The 25,196-nt window shown below is 36.2% G+C and overlaps 1 protein-coding gene across 1 annotated transcript in view; it reads right to left on the bottom strand.

The window, feature by feature from the left end:
• Positions 1-1,255: 1,255 nt before the first annotated feature.
• Positions 1,256-25,196, bottom strand: part of LOC144977335 (putative U3 small nucleolar RNA-associated protein 11) — a 26,350-nt gene continuing 2,409 nt past the window's right edge. The window contains exons 2-8 of the mRNA XM_078922424.1: positions 15,858-15,919; positions 15,038-15,140; positions 13,815-13,931; positions 13,004-13,094; positions 9,725-9,849; positions 7,030-7,140; positions 1,256-1,378 (exon numbers count right to left, since the gene is read on the bottom strand). Of these exons, the coding sequence (XP_078778550.1) occupies positions 1,292-1,378; positions 7,030-7,140; positions 9,725-9,849; positions 13,004-13,094; positions 13,815-13,931; positions 15,038-15,140; positions 15,858-15,919 (696 nt within the window). The 3' untranslated portion in view covers positions 1,256-1,291. The remainder of the gene's footprint in view (positions 1,379-7,029; positions 7,141-9,724; positions 9,850-13,003; positions 13,095-13,814; positions 13,932-15,037; positions 15,141-15,857; positions 15,920-25,196) is intronic.

The following is a 25,196-nucleotide window of genomic DNA, read 5'->3' as shown; positions in this document are numbered from 1 at the left end:
TGTTAAATGTTGCTGTTGGTCAGGGACCCCTTGTAAAGCGCTTTGAGCCTTATTGTGAGATTGCGCTAAATAAAAGCTCATTAAAAAAAAAAAAATTACACTCCATTTATTAAAGACCTCCAATATGACAAAATTTTTGAAAAACAGAAAGAAAATGGTTGAGAGCAAAGCATAAAAAATTGCAAGCCCAGCTCGCCCAATGACTTGAGGGGCCATGGAAGAAAGTGTGATTCTAGAAAATCTTTCGATAGCAGCAGCTGTTTTGTACCTTTTTACATTTTGCCCTTGTATACGGAAAAAAAGGTCGAATTTTTAAAAAGTTCAGTCCAATTCATTGCTAGAGACCAAATTCAGCCATTATTTTACCCCATTCATCGCTCAAGTCTCATAAAACCAAATAAAAAACATTCAAAATAAAGACTAAAAAACAATCTTTTAGGTTTGATAAGTCTTTTATCAAAATGTATCATAGGCTCCTTTGAAGATTTCAAGTAGGGTATTTTTCACAGCTGTCAGCAAATTTTCAATGGGTTTGCAGTCCCTAGTGCTGTATAGCGCCCCCCCCCCCCCCCTTTTCTATTAAATTTCAGCTCACGAAATGTACCAATGAAAAAGATACCTTCTATGCTATCACTGTTATAGTTATTTTAGTTGCAGTTTAATGGATCAAAACCATTTTATACATCACATCTCTCCTCGCCCAAATTAGAAAATGCCCTTCAATGGATTGGTCAAATAGCATCCTCTCCCCCCCCCCTCCTATTGAACATTGGCCAAAGTGCATACACCTCTTTTATTTGATACACTAGAGTAGGTGTAGTACAGTGCAGCACGTATTCCTCGCCCTTTCTCAGGCAAAATATTTAAGACAAAAAGAATCTGTAAAAAAACAGGAATAAGAGGATGAGAAATGGGTAATGCACTGTAGTGGCTTAAATCCTATTTATCCACTAACATCCATAATGTCACTAGGCTAAAAACAGATTATTGATTAAGGAGAAATAACGGGGATCTCAATGCCAATTAAAGAGCGGGGTGGGGGAAATCCTGTGGCTATAAACAAGTCACACAGGTAGAAAAAAAGTTTCTGGGATTCACATCTCTACACTCGAGTTACTAAATGCAATTGATCTCGCTTTACTCAATCATATGACGATACCAACATTTTAAAAATTTACTGGCCTGATACAGACCTCAGACAGCACAAACATTTATTTAGTTAACGTGGATAGAACTGCAAGAAAAAGCTAAGGAATAAAATTTCAAAGGCTTTTATTTATCTCAAAATATCTCATTTTTTCCGCCGAGGTGCAAATTTGTATTGTGCTGCTGAATATTTTGTCTCTTCAGCTACCATTTCCTTTTTACTGTGATTGTCCTGAAAAGAAAAAAAGAAAAGAAAACAAATTGAATCAGACCTCCCATTTACATAGGCAATTGATATACAATGGTGATTGCCTAAATGCCCAGTGGTTGGGAAACAGAAAAAAATGGGCATTTAGATGAATTTGATCAAGAGCAAGATGAACACAGATTATAAATATTTATATCAGGTAACCCAACTGATGCACAAAGATCAATGTGCTACACAATGCCTTGTTAGTTGCACCAGAAGGCCAAGTTTAACCAAATTTCCACATTAATTAGTACAAGTTGTCTGCTAGGAAAACTTTTTCGTTGTAGCACTTAAATATATGTAGCTGTCTAAAGTTAGGTACCTCCTACTCATTCCCATGTGATTGGGGTCAATGTATTATAAGTGCTTTACCTAAGGTCATAGCGCAAGGGTAAGATCTTTCCGCGACCATTGACTACTCTTTAACACTGCTTGACTGTGTTATAAAACAAGATAATGTATGGCCCGGCTGTCAAAATGTATACAGTGGTGCAGTCAGATCAAGAATGAAGACGTTTTGCAGTATTACATGTAAACTCACACACACACACACACACAATGGGGGTGGGGAGGGAGTGGTCCCAAATGCTCAGTTGGAAAACTTGTTTCAGACGCAAAGGGGATGGCATCAATCCCAGTCCCAGGTGATATTTTTCCTGAACCCCCTTTCCACCGAGCATTGATTGGGTTGCTGGGTCTCTTAGAACTGATGAAAAGTTTGTGATAGATTAGCATTTCACTCAAAGCAATTGCTATTGTCTGTTTAGTTCCACTGGCCCTATTTACTCTCACACACACGCACACATATATCATACAGAGAGAGAAGAGAGAATGCATGTGTGTGTGCGTTGTGTTTGTACATTACTTGAGCTTTTATATAGCGCAATATCCACTAAACGTGTTCAAAGTGCTTTACAAGGGGTCCCTGGCCAACAGCAAAATTTAACATTTAGGACAGAACATGACGTTAGTTTGGCGATATTACTTTTTTTTTTCGGACAGAGACGATGCTGTTAACGGCCAGGTACTCATTTTACACCTGAGTATGGTGAGAGAATGTGAATAAACAGCCTTCTCCAAGAACTCAACTATGCGCTAAGAGAGGCCCGAACCCAGGACCTTCCGATCCGAAAGCGAGTGTCATACCACTAGACCACATAGCCGCACACATACAATTCGTTTACTCAACAGAGTATTTAAACACAGATCAATGTTTAATGCCTGCTCAATTCAAGGTCACATGCTTTCTCTATGAAACTTGAACTTTGAACCTAAACTCCAGCACAGTTTCCTAACTAATTTGAATGTCCCAAGATTTGTCCGTCTTATTCTTTGCTATCATTCCATTCCTTCCTCAAACAAATTTTTATCTGGAACACAGTTTCGCAGTACTAATTTCACCCAGCCAACGTAAAATTTTTAAAATATAAATAATTTCATGCTGTGATTTTGACCACTGATGACATTGACAGTTACTTATGTGTGTATCTATCTATACTGCATGAGTGTATGCAGCATGATACTCCAGACACCCACTCCATTGCAGTTTCTCATAAAAGACACCACTCTGCTTTTTCTTATCACTTCGCCATTAAACTCTTTGCTTACGGTTCGCCACGGCAGTAAATGAATGTTGTGATACAACATATACAAACCCTTGTAACATACGGTTAAAGTAAGTTCCCTTTAATCATCCTCATACGGAAATTTGTCTTAGGGTTTATTCAAAGGGAAGACTGGAAGAACCCAGGTGTCCGTCGCAGCACAGTGCTGCAAATTGATCTAAGAAGAGGTGGCTTGCTGACGGCCACATAACAAGGTGGACATTCAAACTAGGTGTCTTTCAGCTACAAAGCAAAGACCATACTGCTGAGCCACACTGCCCCCCCCCCCCCCCCATCAAACGTCATGGCAATGTACGGTTTCCTCAATCATTTTTACATGTCCCAAGGAGTATGAGGAAACTGTGTTTAATATTGATTCACCATTCCGTGAGAACTTTGTCTTCATGATTCACATCTCAACATGAGACCAAAAGCGATGAGATTCTTCTGTAATCTTGCGGGACATCCAGTGCCTACTAAAAGTTAAATTGACTAAGTAACTATGCCTCCCACAGTAACGAAAATATCGCCTGAGTGCTGACCCGAGGTTGACCTGGGGTCACGCCTGCCAATTTACGGGGAATCCCCCAGTGAGTTCAGTTAAGGTGATATCGGTTGATACCAGTCAATTTATGTTCACTTTCATCTCTTTGTTATCGCTTCACAATGAGCTTAAACACAAATTTCTTTACTCTGTAATATTTATCAAGATTTCCTGTTTCCATTCATATGTATTTTATGCCAGTGCTGTATATAATGATCGTGATATTTCAATCCTAAATAGACAGTTTTTCTGTAATTTAAAATGCATTCATTTTTCCAATAAAAAATTAAATTCTTCAAACAGTCATAGAATAACTTTTATTCTTTCACAAATAGAATCTATTATAATTGAACTATAAGTTGCTAAAATTCCATCTGTGCGTCAACAAAATTGAATTTATTAAGATTTTTAAAATTTCAGTTAGTCATGGAGCACAATCGAAAAATTCATGATAAACATTTGAATGAACTGTGTAGGCTTTGTAGAAAAATCAAGAAACACAGAAGAAAAGAAAACGAATCTCAAAACATAATTGTTTCAGGATTTAATACCAGATATTAATCTTTAAAACCAGGTATTAATCTCATCTTCAATGTGGACATTGATAATGACAATGCTAAAGAGCCCTCAACACTATACACTACAAGTGTCATGACAGACTATGTAATGTTGAGTTTTTTTAATTTGCGCAATTTTCAATAGAGGTGCTCAAAACTTTAAATAGGGTCACTGACCAACAGCAACGCGTAACATGTAGAACTGAACATGATGCCTGCAAGGCGATATTATATTTTTTTTCTGACAGAGACAAAGTGATTAAAAACAAATATGAGGGAAAGCATTTACAACAGCAACTAGTCCATGGTCATCACATCTGGTCCAAATAATTTCAAAATAAATCTGAGATTGCAATGTTTGTTCAACCTTCTTGAAAAACGCAAAAAGAATTAAGAACAGCAACAGGTTGACATTAGAATAGCAGCCCCGTTATGAAAAATTATAGAAACAGCACAAAATATGTCATGTGTAAATCACGAGGCTATGGAGGCAGCAGAGTGACTTTTACAGTTATAAACCAATGTCTCATGTCCTTCATTAATGAAATGAAAATCTCTCTCTCTCTCATCTATCAATCCATTCATTCATCCACCCTTGCAACATCTATTTATCGATCCATCCATACCCTCATCTGTCCTCTTCATCAGACGATCAGTCCATCCATCGGGTCAGACCATCCCCCCCCACCTCTCTCTATCTATCTATCCATCCCTGTCTCTCTCTATCTATCCCTTTCTCTCTCTCTCTCTGTCTCCGACACACACACACAAACATTTATATATATATGCATTTCTTTATGACGTGGTTACTATTTATCCCTTGTCCCTTCGTTAAGTCATGTTTATATCACGAATAGTTAAAATGATCACCCTTAATTAATCATATATTGATCATTGTATCAAAATAATTACAAACTATACAAGGTTTCTTTGTTTACCCACAAAGTACTGAAACAATATTTTAATCTGGGAATTAAACTTCAAATATATACAACTGAATTGTGAAACGACTCGGACTTTATTCTAGTGTTCTTTATTGACCACGTTTGTAACCAGTGGGACTAAAAGCTGGTATAAATGTGTTCATATAATATGAAGCTAAACTCATGTGAGAACCTGTTGAATATAACTTGTGTGATGAAGACATCTTGACCGGAATCCACATGCCTCTGAACCAGCAATGATCAAAGCGTAACAAATCGGACAGCTGCACCGAGATGTTATCGCATATCCTCAAAGAACTAAGAGCGACGCACAAATTTTGAGGGAATGAATGAAAGGTTACTTTATTCCTCCATCGGTTAGAGCAAGTTTTGAGAGTTTCTATTATCTCGTTTGCTTATAATAATGCAATCAATACATTAAATTTAACAAACTATAATCGAAATTGTGCTGGTATCTAAATGCAAAATATCTCAAAGACAATAATTCTAATGATAGAGTGTCTGGTACCAAAATACAGATCAAAGTTTTCTCCATGTGTTGCCAATTTGTTTAAATTGGTAAAATCGACTGTGGTTGTGCAAAAGCGATTGTAATTTAACCAGATATCAGTAACAAATCTGTTACGTATCACGGGAGATAACCCGTTGCACTGGTCAGGAATTTGATGGAGTGAATGACCTCTTGACCGCGGCGCAGGTAGAGGACTAAAAGCTTGCCTATTCAACACTGTGATCCTCTCTGGTTGCCTAAGGGACATCACATTGTACCAAGGCATACAACGCCTCTCGGTCCAGTTCAACGAATGTGAGAAAAGTAAGTAAATGTTGAGTGATAACAAAGAGGGGTGTGTCAAAGGTGGCTGATGGTTGTGAAACATTAAAAGCCCAGTGAAATGAGCTACAAGGACTAACATATCATGGGCATGTGGGAGGACCTACTTGATTTACTTTGCTGATGATCAGCAGCTAGACAATTAAAATTTTGTCCTTTTTCCGCACCCAATTGGAAGGGGACAATTGTAAAACGTTGATTGGACACTTCATGGAGGGAAATCAGTTTGATGGAAATAGGATGAGACTGCTGGAGAAAGTGAGGGTGTAGCAGATGTGAACTGAACTAATAGTAATTTGGGTCAGTTTTATTAGATACCAAATAAGACCTTCGCAAACCTTTCTTCTTCAGAGCATGTATATAGGCGAATTCCATTTTGAAAAGCGGGCATTTAGAGACATATTTTAACCCATTGCCCCATGAATCGCCCACTATTACTGCCACTCATTTACTTCCTGTAATGTCCATAAAATAAACTGGAGAGTATTAGTTTTCTGCATTAAATTCCTGGATGAATTCCCTTTCATTGAATATAAGTTTTGTCTCAGAATTCTCCATGATTGCAAATTTACAATAGTTCAAACAAATTTTTCTTGGTCAAAATGCCTTCAACTTTCTTACTTCGTGACCAGCTTGATGATGATAATATTGATATACATGATGGAGAATTTTATGAAAGTTTATTAATTCCCTTCATTTTGCTTTTTATTTCATTGAAAAAGCATGGTTTCTCATAAATAATTTGTAAAACATGTAACATAACTTAAGCGGAGTTGCACCCCTTGGTGCAAGGAAATAAGATTTGGGTTGGCAAGGGAAACAAGCCCTACTCAATCGTCCAACGCCAAAGTTTTTTTCTTTTTACACAATACTATCTTTCTTTTGTGTCAGTCAGATTTTCTCTAAAATAGCTGTAAAAATACCACGGTGAAAGGTCACTCATGTTTGACAATAAGTATGTCCAAACTTGCCACAACATATTTTTTCATAACTATGCCCAACATTCTTGCAATCTGTCAAAAAGTTTCAATGCTATATTTGTATTTAAAGTCAAGGGAAAAATTCTGTTTTTTTAAAGGCGTAATCCGGTTCACACGCCAATGACCCCTTTTACAACTAAAAATAATGATACAATTTTCTAATAAAACATACCATAGCATGTATTTTTGCTTCCAATTTGTCAGCAACTATCTTGAGTTCTTTTGCTCTTTCAATCCTGCTTGTTAGTTCTTGATATGCTTTGTTTTTGCTTGCCATTAGGGTCTGTAAGTTGAAACAAAGTTTAAGAAATAAATTATCTTTATTCATGACCATCCTCTAACTTTATAAAAACAATCATAGAAATAAATGATAAATAGATAATAAAGAGGGAAGGAAATGAAAGGGGGAATTTTACTGTGCCTAATGACATTATTGAGTAGATTTCCCCAAACTCATTCGAACATTCCAAATATTTTCCTTATTGCTCTTTGTATATGATTGGTATGTCCGGAGAGTTTGAGGAAACCGTGTTCGAGTTAATAGTTCTTTGGGAGAGGACATAACATTATGATGAGGAATGCGTGGAACGAGAACACTATGAAGACATTCAAGAATCTCAATGAGATTTTGACAAAGGGAGACAATCAAGACCAATGAATTATAGATTAACTTCCCTCTTTAAGATCATAAATGATCTGGCTACGACCAGAAATGAGAATACTTCACTAGTTCTTTTCTTTAGACTTAGTTTTCCTTCTATTTTAATTTATCATCATCTTCCTCCTCCATTTCATTAAAACGGTCAAAGACCTCCTTCATTTGGCTCACCACTGGCACCAATCCCATCAACACACTGAGTTGTTGTTTTATTTCATTAAAGTCCAGTTCACTGCTACCAACGCTACTACTACCAGCACCGTAACTGCTCCCCTCTGTTTTCTTTCCTTTACCTTTCCCCTTCACACCTCTTACACTTCCTTTCCCAACACATTCCTTCTCGCTCGCCCCGTCCTTCACTTCACCACCTCCTTTCCCTTTCTTATCGTCCGCTCGGCTACTCTCGATTGCTTCTTTCTCCATCACTGTCTCGGAACCAAAGATGGCGTTTATTGTAATTGTAAACAAAGGGACCGAGATGGCAGGCGATAAATAGACGTTAAACTATTGTTTAAAATTGCACAAGTTTTACGAATATATACACTATCCAGATGAATGAATTCACAACATATAAATTGAACACAATTCCGTTTGAAAATATAGAATAATAATAATATAGAATTTAAATCAAATTGAAGTTGGTGGGCTCAAGTGATTAACGCTAAAAAGTGATCACGTGATGCAGCACTTCCTCCAAGTGGCTCTTATCAGCATTAAAGTAGACGGAATAATTTTTATTTTTGGAAGATGGGGGTTTGGAGGCAATGGCCACGGACATCTGATGGATGATTACACTTATATCAGTTGGTTTTTTTAATGCTAAAGTTACATGTCAAGAAAAAACAAAAACACATTGCTTTAATTTACATAGGAGGGATTTCCTTTGGCTTCTACATGTAATGTATCCTCATTCATGTGTAGAGTTCAGTTAAGTTCGGAGGAGGCCTTGGTAGTGCATCCTGCCACAAGTTTTGTTGTTCCAACAGCATGTTTGTGATTATATCACTTAGGTTGAAACTCACTTGCTAACAATTAATTTCATCTATGAAATTGTATGACAGCATTAAATAAAAACAGTGAGGAAATGAAGGGAATGAATTGGGAACCCGGCTCTCATTTGTCTTTGTCAGATAAGAGAATTCAACAAACAGGTAATAAATTATCTTTGCAAAAGTCATTGGACACAAATTCAAAACTTAACTGTGGGATTAAAATTTTAAATGACACAATCTGGAAAACACTGCAGTGCAGAGCGAATATATCAACAACGCAAATATCGACATGACATCAAAAACCTGTTTTATATTGCTAAACAATATCAGTAAATGAAGATCTCATATATATTGACATTAATTTTACAAGAAGATGGATATATCGAAAATGCAAACTACTAAATCTGCAACAAGTGGACTAACTATATCCTGAAGTGAGGTTAAACAATAAAGAAAATGTTGATATATCTATGAGGTAAAATTACAGCCAATGAAAATACAAGTTTATTGTCTCATGACCAACAACATTCCATGAGGTCAAGTCCTAGGCACCAGCATTTCTTGATACTGAAACTGGTTCTGGGAATTCCTGATGTTACTTTGATTTAAGCAAATGAGCTGGGAAATGCAACCAAAAATCAGCCCATAAGTTCCGGGTCTTCGCAAGATACCTGGCTAATCATATGGTCTCTATCAATGTATCCACCAACCAGAATGCTTTTAACTACCATATATGGAGCAAGGGAAGGTTTAATGACTGACATAACAAAAGATCATGTGCAAATTTATGAAATTATGGGATGTTGAAATGGAGTTTTGAAAAAAAAAATCTAACAATCAAGATGGGGAAATGCCTGCTTGTCAACCCCTCCCCCACCACCCTACCTTATGTTCATAACCTTTTATAAATTGCCTTGGCTACCAAACATCAAATGTGAAAGAAAACATTTCAAAACATTTGTATCTTTACTATCATCATATTCTGGTTCCTTGCAGTACAATTCTTGATCACTTGTAGCACTTTGATGATGAATTTCCTCTTGAAAGCAATGCATTTTGCAACAGATTCTGTTCAAGTTTTATTTTTTCATTATATTAGTGGCCATCTTGAAATGTTGCCAGACAATTTTGGTGGTAAACAACTGAAAGGAAAGATGACGATAACCATAAAGTTCATCCACGCACAACAGTTTTTCTTTAAAAGCAAAATGACTAACCTCAAGCTGTTTACTATCCATAGCCATGTTCAAATTTTTTAGACTGTCAAGGTGAGGTCGATTGTAGGCACGATCCACAAATGCTGGATGAGTGTCAAAATATTTGGCAGCATCAAATGATTCAACTGAAAAGGGAGGGGGAAAAAAGGAAGATATAAAAAAATAAACTACACGACTAATCACCAGATAGACAGTGCAATACAAAAACAGTGGCATCCTAATAAAAGACCTGATAGAATCCTTCCTACTTGAAAACTTTAAAATTCGTAATTTTAAAACGAAACAAAACGTACTTCCTAGAATTAACTTTAAAAATCAACAATATAACCTTACATAGACTAAATAACACTTCTAAATCCTTAAAATGATATATTCGGGTATCAACTTTCGTTTTCAATAAGTTTTAATGACCTAGAGATGCTCTTGAAGCTCAGAAATTGAAACCAAAATTTCGTAATTCGACAAACTTTTCATATAATAGAAGGCAGGTCTGTGATAAAGCCGTGCCAGAAAGATTGGTTGTCTTTATCCATTATCAATGGAACACACTTAGATAAAGAACAGAACATTTGGGACCATCAAGAGGAGTTAACTTTAAGCAGAAGTTGACTTAAGGAGTGAAGACTTATGTGAAAGCTACCTGCTTGACAGGCATTGAAATTTTGTTGTGGAATCACATTATAACACTGATATGAAGGCACAGCACTGGTTTATGGCCAAGTGTGAATTTTATTCTTGGTCTTAATAGACTGAAAGAGGCCTGAAAATTGGATGGAAAAAGTTGAAGGTTGCTGACAAAGAACATGCCCTTATGAGCACATTCTAGCAATCAGAAAGATAAAAAGAAAAGATTCTATCAGCAGGCACCATCATGCAGTTGTGTGATTAGAGTAGATTTGAAGAGAGCGAACTCTATAATTTCATTTTCTGCATTCTGGTGGAAAAAAAGAAAAATGAACATAAAACAAAAACACAAGTTGACCATAGATATGCCGCATTACAAAACCAAAACTATAAACCGGGACATTCATTGTTACAATAAAAAGCATTAGAATATTGTCTTGTCCAGTTGACCAATCTTTCAGAAAGTTTTCATGCCATCATCATCATATATAAATTGTTTCACTTTAAATATAGTGAAATCAAGTTAAACCACAAGTCAAGAGTAATCAAATTCTGTTTAGAAATATTATTTTAGTTTAAACACATTTAATAAAAATGAGAAGAAAATCAGGAATACAGTTCAACAAAGTGAGTGCTCTGATATCTTGTTGTTATTATCAAATTGCATCTCAAAAGTCATCACACATTGATTTAATTGTCAATATTATCTTGAGGCATTGTGTAGAGCAAATACTCAGCCAGTGACGTCAAAGTCATTCATCAATCTTCATATTTTTCTTAAAAAGCAAAAAGTAAATTGATAGCAATATGATAATTGACTTTGGAGATAAGAAGGAGAATATTTGGACATATCTTATAGGGGCCCTACAGTATCATTTTTTTGGACTGAAATTCCACTGAAGTCGCGTTGGAGGACTGATTAAAGATTTCATCGGCCCGACACAGACTGTATGGACTGAAGTGCGGCTGAAGTTACATAGGTTTGACATACTTTTTTTTTTTAGTTAAAGGTGTGTTTATATGTCTACATGTAGAAGAAAGTGTTTATGTGCTTTGATGTTTATTCTGTATTAAAACGAAGAAAGTCAATTAAAAGAAATAGGTCCATATAGACCAAACAGTGGCTTTGTAAGATATAATTTCACTCACACACATTTATTGAAAGAACTGAGATTATACCGCCGTGACTTTCGAAATTTATTGGCATATGGATGAAGACACACACCTTCATCTCTTAAATATGGTTTCTCCGTTAATCGCAAGAGAGTACACGGATAATGAGAGCAGCAATTTCTCCTGATGACAGATTGACAGCGACACTAGTTAGAGGGAGAAGGTATTATGAGCATCTCAAGTTTGTCACCACAATCTTTGAGGGCGATTATTCCTGAGACATGCAAGGACTTGCGAGGATTATACGATACAAAATGCCTTGTCAACTTTAAAATTAGTTACATCGCGTGTGTCTGAAGGTGCAGGTGTGTGTCTTTATTTATTAATCAGTGTGTTTGTATATGTGTGTCTTTTATGGAAAAACCAATGTAGGTCTGTTGCAATGACAGTTTTGTGTCACTTGGTCGATGGGGGGCTGAAGGAATGGGAGGTTATGCGAGGGAAATAGATTTCTTTCCAACATGGATTGTTGATATTATGTTTTTCAAATAATAAACTCATGGTACATTGGACGCTGGACACGAATCTGGCATTATGAAAGCAAGATTTGTCACCTTTTTGCATTTTTTTCAACAACCCCGCTTCAATCCAACAGCCTTCGGTAAACACATTAAGCATGCTATAAAATCTCCAGCCTCTGCCGCGGCCTCGAAACCTTCATCCTGACTGAAGGAAATTCGCCCTACACTACAGGATTTTTGGCCTCGAATCGCACCTCAGTCCTGCTGGAGGCTGGGACTCATAGTGTAGGGCCCCTATAAAGGAGAGACAGAAATATTCCAGCTAATAAGGCAATGATGTTATCTTTACACCAAGCAGACATTACAGACACAAAGGCAGACCCATTACAAGCATATACACTATGATAAATGAAGACCTCAAGTGCCTCGATGACACACAAGAACTGAGATGCGAAAAGGATTTAGAACAACTGAGATCCTTCACAGCAGACTGTCATCAGATTGGATGCGAGAAAACAGTTTTACTGTGAGAATAACGAAAATATGGAGCAGTCTACCAGATTCTGTTGTGAAAGCAAAAATCCTAAACAGCTTCAAGAGCAAACTAGACAAATTTTGGTCTGACCAAAATGTTTTGTACAATTATAAATGCACTTTAGATTGTAAAACCGGAAGAAAATTTAATCACAAAGACGATGAAGAAATAGAGTCTGGCAAAGAGGACCTATAAGGACCTGGGCTGGAAACAATCCATAAGTAAGTAAGTATCAGTGGAAAGAACTCACTCAACAAATTAAAGAAGCTGCCAGTGTTGCAGTCTGAAGATTAGGAGGCGATTGGCAATATGTCAAGTAATTCAATAAGATAATAGTGATAGTTATCAACAATCAAAAGATTGAGTTGACAACACAACTTTTAAAATTCTTTTCAGTTTATAGAACTTTTGTTTTAGCCATAATCAGTTTTTAATGAAACTCATAAGTAATAAAAGAAAACAAAAGTTGATGAACACTGTACAAACCATCCTTTTCAGTTTCAACAAAAACAGTATGCTCATTTTTCTTCTCCGTGCTGTCAATCATGTGTAAGGTTTGTTTGCACTTCTCGATTTTCTGTGAGATGATGAAATGAAATATATATATATATATATATATATATATATATAATATATATATTTTTTTGAAGTTTCATTGCCTTTAAGTTAAATGATTTGAACAATAATATTAATTTTAAAAATCGAAACAAAATGACTAGCATTCTATCCAAAGGACAGCAAGAATTGTCCATTTCATTGGGATAAACTTCGGCTCCATAGGTCTAATGGCTCTGAAGGGCTTCTTTATCATTTTTTTCCGTCTTAAATCAAGAGAGACATTTACTTAATGATTAGCGTGAAGAGAGTATCAGATTTCATGTCCCCTAAATAAATGAACTTTACAGCTACACAGATTAGTACATGGAATTTGTTTTGTTTTTCTTTCCTTCCAAGAGAATGGATGGATATTGGATAATCATTGCCCGGTGCAGACTTGCCAACACTCCAGAGACAAAATTTTGAAAAACTTTGGGCAAATTTGACATTCAAATGAAGATGTCATAATGATGTTGCGATTGTTGTTGATGATGATGGTGCTGGTCTTATCGAAATCAGGAAAACAACTGAAAATTAGGGAAATGGGACATGAGAGCAAATTTAGGGAATTTACCCAATAAAATCTGGAGAGTTGGCTGTCTGTCTGGTGGATCGTTCAAATGTATAATCTTTTTTTTCATGTTTTAAACTATTGCAGTTGAGAAAAGAGAAGCTATGTGGTAACAAACATACAAACTACCTTTAACTCCTTTGATAGTCTGTAGAGAATGTAACGTCTATCTTGAGTGTCTATCAATTTCTCTTGGTCCTCTGTTAAAACAGGTTGAGCTTCATCTCGGAGTCTATGTATCCCATGCTAAGATGAAAGACAAGAGGAAACAAATCCTTTTAAATAAGTTAATCATAAGACCAAAAAAAGCAAAACCTTTCAGCAAAGATAAAACCAAAATGAAGGCGTTTATGATAGTTATGATAATCTGAACTTGGGAAAATAAAAATAATAATCAGAATTTGGCCAAAATTACATCCAAAAAATATGTGTATACCAATTTAGTCTCAATAACTGGCAGGTCTCAGACCTGATACAGGAAGCTATAATTTTGTAGTGAGAGACACGGGACAAGTTTTGTTTTAAGTCGAAAAAACATTAAAAGATTTTTTTTTAATGGGATGTCTCGGGCCTTTTCAATTTTGTTTTCATCCCTTTGTGAAGAATGATACAGCAAAATAAATGAGGTAATGGAGCACAGCTGGAACAAAAAGGGCTATAGTCTTGTTTCAAGCCCTTTATGCCAATTCCAAATTTAGCAGATGGTAACAGGGGTCCCAATTCAAGAGAATAATTAAAGATCCTTGCTATCACAGGGGTAAGATGTTCAATATAGTTGCATAAGGTTGTTGGAAAAGGATTTAGACTACATGATTTAGGTGGAAAGGACATTATGATAGCTTTGATGGTTTCCTCTCAAACAAGAGAGAAATTGGTGAATGGATGATCTCCCTTATAGGGTTCGACATTAGTTGACAATTTGTCTTAATCGGATTGTATTTTAGTTACTTTGTCAACAAAATATTGGTTAAAAACATTGGGGAGACTTTGGTTCGAAAAATTTGTGGGAAGATTACAATTGTCCTTCTTTCACTTTCCTGTAAGGGTGTGTGTTACACAGAAAAGGGCTCTTTTGCCCAAAGGTAAATTGCTCTTTCAGGTTTTTTTTTCAGCTGCACAAAAAATCACTCATTCTCCTTAATTGGAGTGCACTGGATGAAATGGCCAATATGTTATTCTTATAACTGATTTCCAAAGAAGCTTGAGGAATTAATTATTATAATGACCATCAAGACTGATAGAGAGAAACTGTATTCATGTCAGCTCATTGGTGTATGCAGTGTGGAAACATAAATGGACATATTATTGTCACACGAATTGTAAATCTTAAACCTGGAAAAAATTGGACATACTTTTTTTTGAGTTCTGACCATGTTGAAATAAAATTCATCTGGGTTCCTGTCTTCTGCTTTTCTCTTTAACTTAAGGATGGTGTCTCTCTTTTCATGGGCTTCTCTGTCATTTGAAATAAAAAAAGGATTTAGTGTGGGATACGGTTAGGATTTAAAATTGACGAAATCAAAAATATATCGACACTGGTATTGAAAAAGCAGTCATTCAACAAAATAAAGCATATATGCAACCAAAGTTTATCCCAGTTTCTGTTGAGTAAACAGACAAGTGATTGTTTACTACCCTCTGGATAAATGCTATTTTGTTGCAAAGTACTCTGTGGCAGATTAACAAATCCAGCTACTTAATCACTGCTTAGTGGACTGAGGGGTCAGAAAATAAACCCAACAAAAACAACCCAAACAAATACCGACTCATCCAGAATCGACACTGAGTCCTTTGTGAGGCATTCACTTGTTCTATCAGGATCTCAATATATATATATTATATATATATATATATATATATATATATATATATATATATATATATATATATATATATATATATATATATATATATATATATATATATATATATATATATATATATTACTTTTTAATAAAATGAGATGCAATGTATTCAATCCATTATAAACATTTTCAAATGGTTAATAGTACACATACACATGGTATATATTTTTTTAATTAAAAAAGAAAGAAAAAAAGTTAAATAAGACTGATTCAAAGAAAAAGTAAAAAGTTGAATAAAAACTATATATAAACCAAATTCTGTATTTATTTTTTTTCTTCAGAATTTCAAAAAACGCTCTTTACTTACTCTGCTCTTTTCTTGTAATCCTTCTTTCTCTCTAAAAACCCTAAATGACGTTGGGATTCAGGCTGGCAAAATAAAAAAAAAAAGAAGTCAGCATTATAAGACTATTAACTACCAATGCCAAGTGATCTGTGGTAACAATTTAACAGACAGCTTTTATGTAACAACTGGTGTAAAACAAGGCTGCATACTCTCCCCGCTTCTGTTTATCCTGGCTCTAGACTGGCTCATGAAAAATACAATTGATGGTAAGAAGAGAGGCATTTGCTGGACACTGACATCCTTTCTGGAAGATATAGACTACGCAGATGATATCACGTTAGTTTCCAGTACACACAGAGACGCCTCAGAGAAACTAAACGTACTACACAAGAACGCCTCGAAAATTGGACTGAAAATAAATTTCGATAAGACTGTGTACATTAGGGTGAATCCAAAACATGACAGTGAAATTAGGATAGATGAACATATAATTGAAGAGGTAACAGAGTTCTCCTACCTCGGATCCAAAATAACAGACGACGGAAATGCAGAACACGATATCAAGCACAGAATTCAAAAGGCAAACCAGGCTTTCGGCATGCTGAAAAACTTTTGGAAATCAAAGCAAATAATGAGAAAGACAAAGCTGAAAATATACAAGAGCAATGTTTTAAGTGTACTGCTTTATGGAAGTGAAAGCTGGAAAATGACATCCTCCTTAATACAGAAACTAGAAGCCTTTCAGAACAAGTGTTTAAAAAGAATTTTTAATTTATTCTGGCCTACAAAAAAAAGAACAGTGGATCTATTAAAGAAAGCTGACTGCACTAGCATTGATAGCCAAATAAAAAGAAGAAGATGGCGTTGGCTGGGTCATGTGGCCAGAATGGAAAAAGGGTCACTTCCCAAGACAGCCTTGTACTGGACAGCAGATGGGAAGAGAAAGCGGGGAAGACCCAAAGAAACCTGGCGAAGGACCATGGAGAAAGAATTAAAGGAAGCAGGCCTGTCCTGGAATACAGCTACCGCAAAAAATGGAGATGTCTGGTGGATGCCCTATGTGTCTCAAGGCCCGAAGAGGATTAAGTAGTAAGTAAGTATTATATGTAAAAGCGTGTTGATTCTTTTTGTGACAATGGTGGTTGTGGGATAATGTTATTATGGAGACAGTGAAGGTTGAGGTGATTGATGGAGAAGTGGTGCTGTGATGGTAGCGATGATACTGTTGTGTGTAGGGGTGGTAGCAATGGTGGTGGTGGTAGTGCTGTGGTTGTTGCGGTAGTGGTGATAATGGTGATTATGATGATTCCAATTTTGTTTTTGGCAGGCATTAGATGTTACTCTGTTAGAGCGACATCAAGTTTTAACTGCTAGGTATCGCTAAGAAATTTCACACTGATTGCATTCATGTTCGTAAGTTTACAGTTGTGACAACAATGTCGAATTATTATAATGATAAAACATGGTAAAAGTATTCTGATGAAAATGATAATGGCAAATTAATTAAAGAAAAAAATATGAAGAAAATAAAAGAAAATAGTAAAAAGAACAGTGATAAATAAACAAATAAATAAGCTTTAAAAACAACAAAAGGAAATTTTAAAAATAATACTAGTAATAAGTAAACAGACAAATAGAATTTAATTATATTGAAAACAAAGTTGGCACTGTTGGAAATTGAACCCATGTCCTTCCAATCAAAAGTCAAACAATTTGACAGATCTACCAAACTTTTTGAGATATTTAACCATGTCTATTCAGAATAAATTTTTAAAAAAAATGAATTATGCCACTTCTGTTTTGTTATTTTAAATGTAATTTACACATTAGGAGAAAAAAAAAGGTATACAGATGTGCCTGAAATCAGTTAATATCGTGATATTTAACACAAGATGAAAGTAAATAGTGCTCAAATGCCAAATCCAGCCTTTTAAAAAAAACACATGGATCAATGAAATGTAAGTTATTGACACTTTGAACTGAAAACGTCAAACTGGCAATTCCGCCTTTTATTTTCAACCAGCAAGAAACTTGTTATTCAGCGAATCGGTTCATAGTCCACCAACCATTCAAAATTTCACTGCCTACCTACCTTTTAACTTTATTGGTCTTCTCTAGTTTCTATAATTTGTTCATTCTGACCACAACATTGGGGATATTGATGATGACTGGGAATTTGTTTATTTCGCGGACGAATCCCTAGGCCTAGGTGTTGGTCATCCCAAAACTGACCACACCTGCTATTTTCCCGTCCACAGCCTTTCCTGGCTTCCTCATACAAAACAATACAATTTATTATCATACTTCCACAAAGCTAGATCCAACAACATATCCGAATCAGAGATGAAACAAGGAAGCAAAGATGATGGAAAGTTATCTAGCTCATATATGAATTTTAGGATACACCAATATTGGTGTGGATAGACAGATCAGTGGGTTAGACCACTGCTCATTTTGTTCCTTTTAGCTGCACTGGTTTGAATCTGCTCTCTCTCTCTTTTTTTTTTTCTTGATTCCCACATGATGCTCATTTGACCTTTTTTTTTTGTCCTGAGCAGGAGTTTTTAAACTCAGTCAATCCTAGAGAATTTTTTCTACTTTTTAAATTTGGAAATATGTATTAAAAATGAGCATGTACATAGATAGATTTATTTTATTCAACTACCATTACCATGTACAAACTAAAAAACATTAGCTCTGATTTTGTGTCAGAAAAGTGTAATAAACAGGCATGGGGTAAAAGTAACCCGGGTAAGCTACGGTTATAGTCGGTGTTAGGATTGAGTTAATTAATTGAATTTTTTATTTCTCCGAATTCATTATATCATTTGCTCAAATTATTTGTTCTGTTCTGGTCTGCTTTTCCTCAAATATTTATTAGTATTATAATTATTATTATTAGTATTATCATTATTCCCTGCTCTAATTCCATGGGAAATTTCTCTCTCTCTTTAAATTTATTTGGCTCTAAATTTTGGGATTGTATTTGAGTTTTTTGTTTTCTAAAACTTTATTTAAATTGCCATGCCTCTAAATTATCAGTGCAATCGACGACTTCTATGATTATCTTTCTGTTTTTGTTTATGTGAGCGAGAATACTTTTCCCATTGTTCCATTACTGAGCATTAATCTCCTTTAAATTGTTTTTATTTTTAAAACATTATTTTTTTTATTTGATTGCCCTCTGAATTTTTTTCAGTTTATTTGTCTTTTAAATATTTATTCTCTTAGAAGTATAAACTTTTGATATCGGAGTGGGGACGAATATTACAATATTCAATAAAGGAACCAAAAGACTGGGAGAAAACGATTTAAAAGAAAAAAAAGGGGCGGGGGTGGAGGGACACTTATCATTTGTAACGCTCTGAGAAAGAAGACCAAAAAAAAAAAAAAAAATTTGAAATGACGGAACTGACAAGCCTTCTAAAGCAGCCTACTTAACCATTCGGCCATGACATCCGCATGAATGTCTACGCATATTGTGTATATATAGAAACTTAATATCCATCGACTGATTTATTGTTGGTTAATCTGAAGCGTTTATTGGTCATTTATTACTTTACTTATTTATAAGTGCATTACGAAATGTTCCACATTCTGGGATGAGGTAAAATGTTTAAAAGAGCGGAGTTTCAAAAAAGTGTCTGTGTATATAAACGTCCATCATTATTGCCAGACAATGTTTAATTGGCCCTGTCGCCACAGAGGGAACCTCGTGCTGATTTTCAGCCCTGTGTCCCTTCCTGTGTTAAATACTTCAATATCATTACCAACACCAATCAGGCCTGTAAATGGTTGGTGGAAAAATTGTCGGAACTTTTTGAACACGCGAAAATAGACACAACAGGACAAAATTATAGATTAATTAATAAACACAATACAGATATGACACGTCAATTGACTAGTCATATCCTGTCACTTTCCCCAACTTATTTATAATGAGGTTCTTATTTTATGGTACCAAAAAACCCCCCAAAATCCCAATTATTTGAGAGGTCTGAGTTTGTTGTAAAATGAAAGGAAGAGAACAATTCCTACCCTTTTGAAGGATGTGTCTCTAATGCTTGACACGGGAAGCTGCGTATCTTTGCTCCTGTTTGTTTGTGATAAATTTTTACGCTGATTATTTCATTTATTTGGATTAATTCTTATAAAAGAAGAAGAAGAAGAAGAAGAAGAAGAAGAAGAAGAAGAAGAAGAAGAAGAAGAAGAAGAAGAAGAAGAAGAAGAAGAAGGAGAAGAAGAAGAAGAAGGAGAAGAAGAAGAAGAAGAAGACAACGACGAAGAAGAAGAAGAGGTGGTGCGGTCGTGTGAGAGCTTTTGAAGAATATATATTTTGAAGAAAAATAGTTATTTCGCATTATTTTTTTTCCGTCTCACATCCAGACAGAATGAATCAAAGAGAAAAAGAAATGAGGGACGGAGAGATGCATGTGTGTCGGTAGCAAAATAGAGAGAAACACTCCGTCCAGTCCGACACACTTCTGTGCGTGTTAGTTATTTATTGACTAGGTGTGTGTTCGATGACTTGTGCCAACTTCGCGACCCTCTCTCGCTGGCTGTGGCCAGAGAGCGTAGAATAACTAGAGACCTTACGAGGTCGTATGAGGCGTATCGAGCCTCATGTGTAGCAACCAAAAGAAGTCAGGTAAACATTTCATCATCATGGCGATGAATATGAAAGAAGCAAAGAATATGCATTGTCGTTGGTGTTCTGCCCCAAACTGTAGCAACTCCAAGAATAAAAGGCCTGGTTTGACATTCTTGCGCTTTCCATCGGACCCCAAAATGTGAGTAAATCACTGTCTTATAAGCTCTTGGTTTGGTTTTTAAAAGGCTATGAATGTGTTAGGGTAATAGATACTAATATGTGTAGTGTGTGTGAGCGTATATAAAATGCCACTAAGTTGTTGTTTCGATCCCACATATTTATGAGTTACTTAAAACTCTTACTAGTGCCAGACGTATGAATCTGCTTGTCTGATTTATCTGGTGAGATGCCAGAGAAGGGTATTGTGTTTATGGCAGCTTTGGTAACTACGTTACCTATACAATCCTCTTTGGCTACACACAACCGCTACAATTGCCCCACAAGTTATAACAATAGGCCAGTGGGTCTTGTGTGTGTGTGTTTTTTGTGTGCATGTATGTATGCATGTGTTTGTTTGGCTGAATGACTCACTAACCGTGAAGGATGGGCTAAAAGTAAATTCTTGACTTGGGGCCTCACTGCCCTTCAATTAGATTAACACGTGAAGTGTGCGATTATAATTTCACCTACTGTGGGCTCTTCGCCTCCATTTTGTACAGTATATTTATGTTCGACGTATATTTTCTACTCTAGTTTCTAATCATGGTCCCAAAAAGAGACAAATAAATGATATTGTTCTATTTTGTCTTTGTCATTTTTTCCCCTGTAATTTAAGGGATGGGGCGGTGAGATCACTTTCAGCACCGTTGGGTTGATTTTCAATTTCTTCTACTGCACCTTAATCTACCATCCTAAACTCAATCAAATTCCCTTACTGCTGTAAAAATTATCGATGCAAAACGACCATTCAACGCCACAGTGGGTATCCTGAGGTGGCGTTATAAATGGATCAGTATCACCCAATTTTAGTGAATAAATGCGCCTCCTTTTGTCATAGAGTGTTGGGATTTTAGATGAGGTTCATTAACTTACGCATGATCTACACTGTAACTGTACACAGTCGTGTGAAATAGGCATGTTTGCTTTTTAAAATTCTTTCTACAGTAGCAGGCAGTGGCTCATCAAATGCCGTAGGAAAGATCTGGAGGATAAAACACCAGAATACCTCCACAACAATTGCTTCATTTGCTCTGAGCACTTAGAACCTTGCTGTTTCAGCAAAACTGCAGTGAAACGTACGGTCATTCTCAGGACTGCTGTGCCAACTATCTTCAACATTCCAAATCCTCCTCCTAAGCTTACTCCGTCACGACCACCCCCTAAAAAGCCTAAAATTGATGATGAACTGCAGAATTACCACCAGAGAAACCATTTACCTCATCTACGACCCCTCAATGTCATCCAGTGACGGATGTATCCGAGACGAAAGAGGAACGTCAAAGAAAAGACAGACAAAGAAGAAGCTCTGTGAGAGAAAGAGAGAGAGAGAGAGAGAGAGAGAGAGAGAGAGAGAGAGAGAGAGAATGTGGTGGGATGGGGGTGTGTGATTCGCTTGTTGTGTCTATGTCAATTTGATGTACGATTCCTCTCTTGTTGTGCCCATGTCAAATTTCCTTTTCGGGATAAATTAAGTTAATCTTCTTTTATCTAATCTTATCTGATAATGTTTGTATTTAATATTGATACCTGGACCTCGATCCAACGGCTTAATAAACTGTTTGATGTTGTGCGAATTATAGTGATATCCAATACATTCCATTACTTCTCTCGCCACCATGTGCCGGTGTTTACCTGCCTTAGTTATTTATAGCTCACTCCTCGCCGCTTCCGCAGTCACCATCCCTCGCTAACATTGTTGTCACCAACGAAGTCGCGTGACTTCCTGCCCGTAAAACCTCTCTATTATCTACACTCTCTGCTGTGACACAGTAGCCAGACAGTGTATACATCCACGTCTAGCGGAGCGTGTAGGTGGCATGATAATATAGCTAACTGATAGACGGCCTAGTTTTTTGTCTTGTCTTTGATGCAACAAATTTTTGTTTGTTTTTTTAAATCGACATTTGAAACGGAATAAAATCTGATTTTTTCGAGGAACGAAATAAAACTTTTGTTTTGTTTTTTATTGGTTCTGTTCTTTATGAATTTTATTTTTACTATTACTTTTTTTTCTCGCTGTGATTATCCCCAGACACATATTTGAAACTCTGCTCTTTTAAACTAAAAAAAGGAGGTGGGGGGGGGGGGGGGGGGATTTAATAAAAAAAAAGTGGTGGAACCAGGATTTGAACCCGCAACGTCGATTCTGGTAAAACTTCCAGGGCAGACGACTAAACCATTCGGCCATGACACCCACTTCGAAGTCAACGCATATTGTGTATATGTAGTAATAACTGATTTTATGTTGGTTAATTTTATGTTTTTATAGATATTTTATTAACTTTCCTTTTTTCTATGTGCATTTGGAAACATCCCATATTCTGGAATGTGGATAATTGTTTAAAAGAGCGGAGTTTCAAATAAGTGTCTGGGGATAATGAAATTTCGTTACCCCCAAACAGGTGTCTGGGGATAATGAATTTTCATTATCCCCAGACAGGTGTCTGGGGATAATGACAGCCTTTTTAAAAAAAAATAAAATATTAGCACTTATAGTAACAAAATCGTACTGTCGGAAATCCGACAATAGTAGGAAGATTTACAGGGCTGACCAATACCGGTTGGGAATACGATCGTATTATCTCTAACACTAACACCAGTTGGGAATAGGCAAATTTTACTATTCTCAACACCTGTTGGGAACAAGCACAAAAAAAAAAAAAGCGGCACAGCCTTTATTTTTGTTTTGGAGCATTTTGTAAGTATTAGTATTGGCCAATTTGGCTAGGGAGACCAAGATTTTTGCCCCCCTGGCGTAAAACCATATTTTCGTTTATAGAACTGTTTCTTTATGTTAAAGAGGTGAGTTTTTTCTTCTATATATTCATGGCTGGCCTGTTTGATTTTGTTGCTGTTCTTTCTGTCTTTCTTTTTTTTCTTCTTTTAAATTTTTTTTTTTAAGTGGGGGGGGGGGGAGTGGTTATTTTTTAGGTAATAATCACCCCTCCCCACCAACACAAAAAAGATGTCAGAGAAGAGATTGCTAGTTATCGGCCGGTCGCCCACACAAAATTTATCATTTTTATTTTTTAACAATATTTTTATATTTTTGCTAGGAGGACACGATTTTGGTCTTCCTATGCAAAACAATGGAACTGTTTCTTGTACTATTAAATTATGTTGAGGAGGGGAGTTTTTGTTGTTTTTCTTTTGTTATTTGAGAGAGAGAGAGAGAGAGAGAGAGAGAGAGAGAGAGAGAGAGAGAGAGAGAGAGAGAGAGAGAGAGAGAGAGAGAAGAGAGAGAGAGAGAGAGAGAGAGAGAGAGAGAGAGAGAGTTATCAGCCTCCCAACACAAAAATTAATTTCATTTTCATTTTCTTCTTTGTTCTTCAATTTTCTCTTATGTAGTTCCAAAAAAATCCGGTTACCTTTTGGGGGGGGGGGGGGGGGGGGGGGGGGGAGGAGGGGGGTATTTACTGTTGAGTACAATGCAGTACAACGATGAATACAAAGCCTTTGTTTAAAAAGGGTTTTATGGCTTGCAACACAGATCACATCAGTGTCGGTAAAAAGGAGGAAAATAGGATAGTTTTAAAAACATCATCCAAGTGCTGCGGCTTTTTCTCTTTGATCTCGTATCATGGTCTCCCCTGCACCCAACACGTTCGTAGTTTGTGCCCCCCCCCACCTTCCCCCGTCATAGGTTTATAATTTTCTATCCGTGGACAGAGATCCCCATGCACTATTATCTAATATTAAATGACACTGACCCTGCCCCACCCCTAACATGTGGTAGGATGGGCCTGAGGTAGTCTCCACTCTATCTTCGTTCCCTGTTTCTTGTGAGCTGACGCCTACAGCAGATCGTTTTTTTGTTTTTTTAAAGTTCAACTGAATGTCAGTAGAAGATAAGGACGTTTTAAAAAAGTGAGTCTGCCTATACCACTGGTTGGTTGGATCTAAGACAAGTTCATTTGAGAAGAGTTTTTTTCACTAAGGTCAATGACAAGGCGAAAAAAAAAAAAAAAAAAAAAGAGGGCGGGGGAGTTTCTCTGTTCACAGAATTTAGTTGTACGTTGAGTCCGAATTGTTTGTTGTATACTATTGAAGCCTGTGGGGGCGATCCACAAACAACCGAGATGTTGGGTGCAAGGGAGACCATGATACGAGATCAAAAAAGAAAAAGCCGCCGACTTTACTCGTGAGGCCAAAATCACGGTCTATCATGCAGGATAGGGGTATGATAATAATGTAAGCTACAAACAAACCAATATATAAAAAAAACAAATAGATAAAATTAAGAAAAAAAGAACCCAAAAAAAAAACACCAAAAAAAATCCACAACATGAAGAAGCAGTTCTATAAAAATTAATACACGGTTAAACTAGCAAAAATCTAAAAATATTGTTTTAAAAAAAAGCCTGTGGGGGCGATCCACAAACAACCGAGATGTTGGGTGCAAGGGAGACCATGATACGAGATCAAAAAAGAAAAAGCCGCCGACTTTACTCGTGAGGCCAAAATCACGGTCTATCATGCAGGATAGGGGTATGATAATAATGTAAGCTACAAACAAACCAATATATAAAAAAAACAAATAGATAAAATTA

The sequence above is a fragment of the Berghia stephanieae genome, chromosome 1 (genome assembly GCF_034508935.2).
Source record: "Berghia stephanieae isolate SIO BIC M18660-M18661 chromosome 1, UCSD_Bste_1.3, whole genome shotgun sequence".
NCBI classification, from domain to species: domain Eukaryota; kingdom Metazoa; phylum Mollusca; class Gastropoda; order Nudibranchia; family Aeolidiidae; genus Berghia; species Berghia stephanieae.
Note: the sequence above shows the minus strand (reverse complement) of the source record. Positions and strands in the feature narration are given on the sequence as shown.